Below are 6579 nucleotides of genomic sequence, written 5' to 3' on the forward strand. Positions count from 1 at the left end.
TGTTGTATGTTCAGTTGCGGCACTTTCAGTACGGCAGGTTCACGCTTGTGTGAGAAATTTCATTTTGCCATAGGAAAATGAAAAATAATTTGTGTATCCGTCCTATGATTTGGATCCACTCCAAAATGTAGTTCTTTCTAAACCTATTCTTTACCCCTCCACCAGATTCCATTGAAAAGCAGTTACATTCACAGCGTTTCAGTAACATTCAACCAAAAGACAACAGTAAATCATTTGACAATTTTAGAGCTCAGGGAAGAGGCAGAAAAAAGAGGGGAGGTTAGAAAAACAACACGAGGAAGCTGGTGTGGGGTTACAGTGGAATGAGAGAAGAGGAGCGTGGGCAGGAGAGGAGGATTTCATTGGAAAAGGTTTGAGAAAGAGGGAGAATAGAAGCAGTTACGATGGGAGGGCAGTGATGACAGGACAGTGATTAAAGCTTCCCCTAATAAATACTCTGCGGCCCATTGAGGAGATAAAGACATTGTGCTGAATCTCGGCATCCATGTGTTGTTTTACACACACAAAATATCATTTTATTTGTTTCAAATGTTTTTGAAACGGCTATCATGCTTGGTATTTAGATAGCTACAGTAGTTATTCTGGATAACACAGAGCTGAAGGGTTTTTGCGTTCCAATATCATTTTTCATGACTCCAAAAGATTTAATGCAGTTGTATTGTAAAACGTGTGTGTTATATAATCTACTGTCACAAGCATGGAGGGAGCTCTAAGTAGATTATCTAATGTCTCAACAATTGCTCATCCGATTGACTTGCTCTATTGCTGAAGCTAATTTGAGTTTCAGTGTTTGGTAACCCAGTATACGCAGTGGTTAATTTAATGCTATTAAGCTAATGTTAGCTAGCTACCTTCACTGAATAATGTCAGCATATTCTTTGTAACACCGTGGGAACCAGCTATAACTTGGGGTACCAAATGACAATCACAGGGACTCACAATATTCTGTTATCACTTTAATTGCTCCAACAATTTAAGAAAATCATATCCCACAATAAAATTGTGTCAAAAGTACCACAACTGTCACATTATTCTTCACCTGTATACAAATAAACAATACTATATCAAATACTGAAAGAGTTACAATCAGAAATGCAGCCCTGTTGAGCTGTAGTACAGTAGTACAGTAAGTACAGCTAAATCTCACTAAAACATTCAAAAAGTTAGAAACACTATTAACATTCAATAATAATAAAAACAGTGTCAGTGTAAATGAGAGTTTCTCAGATGTTTTTTGAAGAACTCCGGCTTCATTCTGATATGATTGCTGTAAAGAAATGTGCTTCTTGGGGAGGTCAAAGGTCAGGCTCAGCAGCAGATCCGCAGATGGAGCAGGAAGAGTTTCAGTGTTTTGCCCAAGACTTCAGGATGAATATGCAGAGATTGAATCATAGATTCTCCTTTTGAAGGCCAGTCCCTCTCTGCCTCTGCACCAGCAGAGATTGCAATATGAAAACAGTTCATATTCATTTGAAAGAGTTGCATGTGACGGAATGGAAAAAACCTTTACACACCTCATTTGAAAAGGAATGAATGAAACCCTGACATTTTCTTAAATCTTTTGTAAAGATATGGGAAAACAAGCCCTAGTCCTTCTTTTTCCGCTTTCAAAAATGGCCCAAATTGATTATTGGTTCAAAGGAAATTGTAAAAAAGAGGTGCTAGGATGCCATTGTTTTATTTACATCTTTTCCTTCCTGTTTTTCTGTCTCCATAAATTGTATTTCTATTCTCTTGTTCTTATTTTCACTCTGCCAGGCCTCCACTCACTGTAAAACCACTCAGACCGTTATGTGTCATTATAATCCTCAACAAGTTTCCACTTCCTCCCTAAAAGTAGGTCATTTCTTGATGAGTGTCTAAGCTTTGAACAACGGCTAAATTAACATTACCTAAAAATCTGAACATTTATATATTTTTGTGACAGAAATCTCATTTCACAGTTTAAGAGTGGTTTGAAAAGCTACCTGAAAACTTTATTTCCTGAGGCTACTTGAACTAAGATCAATAGAAACATTTGTTTTGCATTTTGTGATCAAGCGCAATCAAGCTGTCAGGCCGCTTATCACAGTTATAAAATGTGATCATCCTGAAGTCATTATGCACACGCTATAAACACACTATGATCAGAATTACTGTTTCTGCAGACTGAGGCCTTTGGGTTTAGGGGACAGCTTCTGGAGTGGGAGCTCATAAGTTAAGATTTAAGGGTCATACATGGGGTTGTTGAAGTTTCCTAAAGTGTCGTGTTCGTTGCTGTCCAGGAGAGGTCCATAAGATGTTCTTCTGGAAGGAGAGGAAATAGAAAATAGAGTGAGAGATGAGGGTGTAGGGTGTAGAAGAAGCTTGAAAAAATCTCCTCAGTTAAATCAAACAGTTTTTATTCAGTACTGTAGTAAGAATAGTCCTTATGACACCTGTTCATAGTGTGTTTAGTAAAACCTCCTGAGTAAACAGCACATGGTTTATGAAAAAAATGGGTTTGCTCTGGATTTTTAAATGTCATTTTTAAGTGCCATGAGCTTCACCAATGAAATTTCATCCATCTTTATTGTACTGGGGTAGAGGCAGAAAACTAAAGTATATTATATAGTTCAATATAAATTTAATCCATATAATATTACATTTCCCACAGAATGCCATCACCTAAGCTTTAATTGACATTGACAGTAGTATGATAATGTACTTTGTAGGAGATTTGTTTAAGATCTGGACTCACCGGAACTTGTAGTAGTACAGCCCACCTAACACTAGGATGACAGTTAGGATGAACACACAAATGATGACTGCAACACTTCCTGCAGAGAGAGAGAGAGAGAGAGAGAGAGAGAGTGGAGTCAGATCTCAAAATATCCACTGTAAGTTCTTGTCCTACGATAGAGCAGTTATCTGTTCAAGGTGTTTCCAGGCACTTTCTTCCTACATTTCTTTATTTCTTCCTAATATACTTACACAGTACTTCATAACTTACACCATCATTCACAATCTTAAACCTGGTTGTAATGCACTACATTATTCATTACTGTACTTTGGTAACAGCCCCACCCAGTTACAGGTGCCTTTAAAGTCCATGACATTTAGTCATCCATTTTGCAGCCTGATATAATGTCAACATGTTAGTTAAATGTATTGTATTAGTAGGCTGCTCTATAGTTGCCGTTATACCATAAGAAAAACTGAGACTAAATAAAGAAACTTGCCCTGTAGCCTACATGTTGTGGGCATGTCAGGTTAAGTGTGAACTGATCGACTGACCAATACACAGACCGACACTGCGATCCATAGAGTCCTGCCGCTATCAAAGCGAAGCAAAATGTTAGGCAAACTGCTTTCAGACACTCCATGCAGTCACCATCCATCCATCCATCCATTATGGTAAATGGTAAATCGACTGTAGTTGTATAGTGCCTTTCTAGTCTGCCGACCACTCAAAGAGCTTTTACACTACATTATCTGTAACAGCTTATCCCTTTGCAGGGTTGTGGGGGGCTCAAAAAGTAATTCTTTGTTGAAAATTTACAGGGTCTGACTTTAAAATGTTTGTTCTGTCCAGGGATTGTCATCATCTAAACACACCCCATAGTTCCCTGATGGGTCCAAGCCATACAGTACGTGGCTGGCCTCAACTGATTCTACTTTACTGTTACTGACTTTCATCTTCTGCTGGTAAATCTCTAACCCTGTGTCATGTAAGACTTGATAGCCAAACTGACCCTTGAGCTTATGTATTAATTAGTTATTTCCTTGTGGGAAACTGGGCCAACTGTCTCAGAGTGTGTAATGTTGTATTTAGGGATTTACTCTGACAACAAAGGGACCTTATCTTAAACAACGAATGACCTGCGAATTTATCTATTTACTGTAGATTATCAATCTTGAACTCGTCATGGGACAGAAGTGTCTGATCTTTGAACTTAGTGTAACCCTACATCAACCTGCGTTAGGTAGGTGGAGTGTAAGAGAGAGGTATGTGCTACACATCCTGCATGTGGAAACTAATACACACCAAATACTGGGAGCAGTGGGCAGCCACCATGCGATGCCTAGGGTCCAACTCCAGATCTGAGCAAGTGCCTTGGTCAAGGGCTTTGACTGGAGAATTGACCTAACATACATGTTTTGATGGTGAGGGAAAGCGGACAACCTGGAGGAAACCCAGTCGAACCCAGGACCTTGCTGTGAGATGACAGTTCTAACCTCTGAGCCACCGTGACGCCCACTGTGGATGGTTGGTTGGAAGTATTTTTTAAAAGTGCCTGCCCTTTTCCAGTTTCCAACGACAACTTCCCAGATGATTATGTGTACAAGTCAATGTTCTAGGGGTTGGTACTGCCCCACCATGGACTAGAAACCATTGCTGTTTAAACCGTTGTCTCGTCTAATTTGCCTAATTCTTGTGGTTATTCAGATGTGATGGGGAAACTTACATAAACTTTTAGTTTTGGACTTTAACTGCAGAGAAATCATTCCCAATTTAGTTCCTCCAAAGGGCCACTGGGTGACACCTTGTAATTGACACTTTTAATATGACACCTAGCCTCGAAGCTGTAATTTCCAAAACTACCACCCTGAGAGATGCCATAAAACTTCTGAGTCAGAGGTATTATCAGAATTTATGGTTTACTGATGATGGAAAGGAAGTTCTTTTCATAGTTCCTTCACACAAGGGAGTTTCAAGACAACAAACCTGGAGTGGTTGAGGCTTTAGTGCCATACTAAAGAGCACTTAAACCAGCATTGTGTCTTTGCAAAGGTGAGGGTAATATGATAACACTGGGATCATAAGTCCACAGAAGATAACATCCAACTTAAAAAAAAGTTTCCCATTTGTAGAGAATAGAGTATTGAATTTTTCATGCCAGTGTTGCCTGTACAACTCCTAGCATTTACTAACAGGCCTGTAATGAGTGGCTTGTGCTGCCACAATAAATGGCTGGTGAATGATAAAATGCCCAGCAAATGAACCTACAGCCGTTTCTCTTCGAACAGCTGCCATTTTCACTCACTGAGCTGGTAAAGACGCAACTGCAAAGTAAACAAGGAAGCATGGGAGGAAACTGTTAACATATTAACCACAGATTGACACTGCTTAAGGAGGTCACAGAGAAGGAGGAACAAAATATCTGATGCATTGACTATGCATGTGTACATTTGACACTCACATTCTGGGTTTTACGGGACGGACGATTTACATCAGATTTACATCAGATTTACATCAGATTTACATCAGAAACAAATGGCTTTGTGCGGTAACTTGTAGTTTACTGGCAATATATTTTGACTATGCTTTCATAAAAAAGTTAATAAGTAACTGGCACATCAGAGGCAATGAGTGGCAGACAGCTGGAGTTGGTTTGTAAATATGAGTCCAGTGATAAACAGTAGAAACATTCAGACAGAAATTAGCACTACATCAACACAGCTCCATCATTCATTTCAGTGGGATGATTACAGTGACACAGTGGGGGTCCACAGAGTCTCTGGCAAAACAACGTGGTGTTTTCCAGCAAAAAAAAACGTACCCTGGGTCAAAGTTTGCATTGCAATGCCATCTGGCTAAACACTGCATTGGCCAATCAAATATGTGCAAGTGCACATTCCTGGTTGATTACTATCTAATGTAATCACCTTGTTTACCTCCCAGTCATCAAGGCAAGATAAAATATGACTGCCACAGTGAATTTTTTTGGGGGGTGTACAATACTTCCTAATAGTATCCGAACTGCTGTGCAGTGTTTTGGTGTCTAATAATAAGCCTTCAAACTCATGGATCAATTACCCCAACTGCCACTAGTTAGTTTACATTCTTTGTTGTAACTGAAATATCTCTGCAACTATTTTTTCATAAATTTGGTATAGACATTTATGGTCCCTAAAAGTAAAATTACAATCACTTTGAAACCTGACTTTTCATCTAGCGCTGTCATCTGGTCTTACTTCTCCAATACTTTGGTTTATGAACAGATATCTATAAAAGTCTTAACAGCCTCAGCTTTGCTTGTAGTGCTATTTAGCAATTCTTACAATGTTAACACGCTAAACTAAGATGGTGAAAACAGTAAATATTATACCTGTTAAACATCATCATGTTACCATTGTAATTGTGAGCATGTTGTTGTGAGCATTGAGCCTAAACTACTACTGTAGCCTTAGAGAACCACTAGCATGCCTATGTCTTGTTCCTACAGTACACACAGATTTGCTTTAGTATAAATATTACATTTGTAAATAAGGGTTATTATCCCTCATTGTGTTGTTTCTGAGTGTAAAATAAAGATTGAAAGAGTATATGAAATTAGTTTGCATAAACCTGTTGCATAATATATTTTACATTGTGTTAACACGTTTACTTGAGCAAATCTAAAAAACCAAAGAAAATCAAAACAAATTCTTGTTGCTGCGTACCTGAGCTCAGAGCCTTGGACTCGTGTCCGTCCTGTCCCTCTGTGGCGGTGTTGGCGCTGGAAGTGGAGCTACTGGTGATACTGAGGGTGGTGCTGATGGTTTTTGTAGTGCCGAGGGTGGTGTTGGTGCTGGACTGGCTTTGTGTGGAGCTGG

General features: G+C 39.1%; 1 protein-coding gene across 1 annotated transcript in view; it reads right to left on the reverse strand.

The window, feature by feature from the left end:
* Positions 1-971: 971 nt before the first annotated feature.
* Positions 972-6579, reverse strand: part of parm1 (prostate androgen-regulated mucin-like protein 1) — an 8934-nt gene continuing 3326 nt past the window's right edge. The window contains exons 3-5 of the mRNA XM_035667454.1: positions 6427-6579; positions 2741-2819; positions 972-2307 (exon numbers count right to left, since the gene is read on the reverse strand). Coding sequence (XP_035523347.1) covers positions 2226-2307; positions 2741-2819; positions 6427-6579 — 314 coding nt within the window. The 3' untranslated portion in view covers positions 972-2225. The remainder of the gene's footprint in view (positions 2308-2740; positions 2820-6426) is intronic.

The sequence above is a fragment of the Morone saxatilis genome, unplaced genomic scaffold, assembly GCF_004916995.1.
Source record: "Morone saxatilis isolate NCDOM2014 unplaced genomic scaffold, NCSU_SB_2.0 Contig21, whole genome shotgun sequence".
Lineage (NCBI taxonomy): Eukaryota > Metazoa > Chordata > Actinopteri > Moronidae > Morone > Morone saxatilis.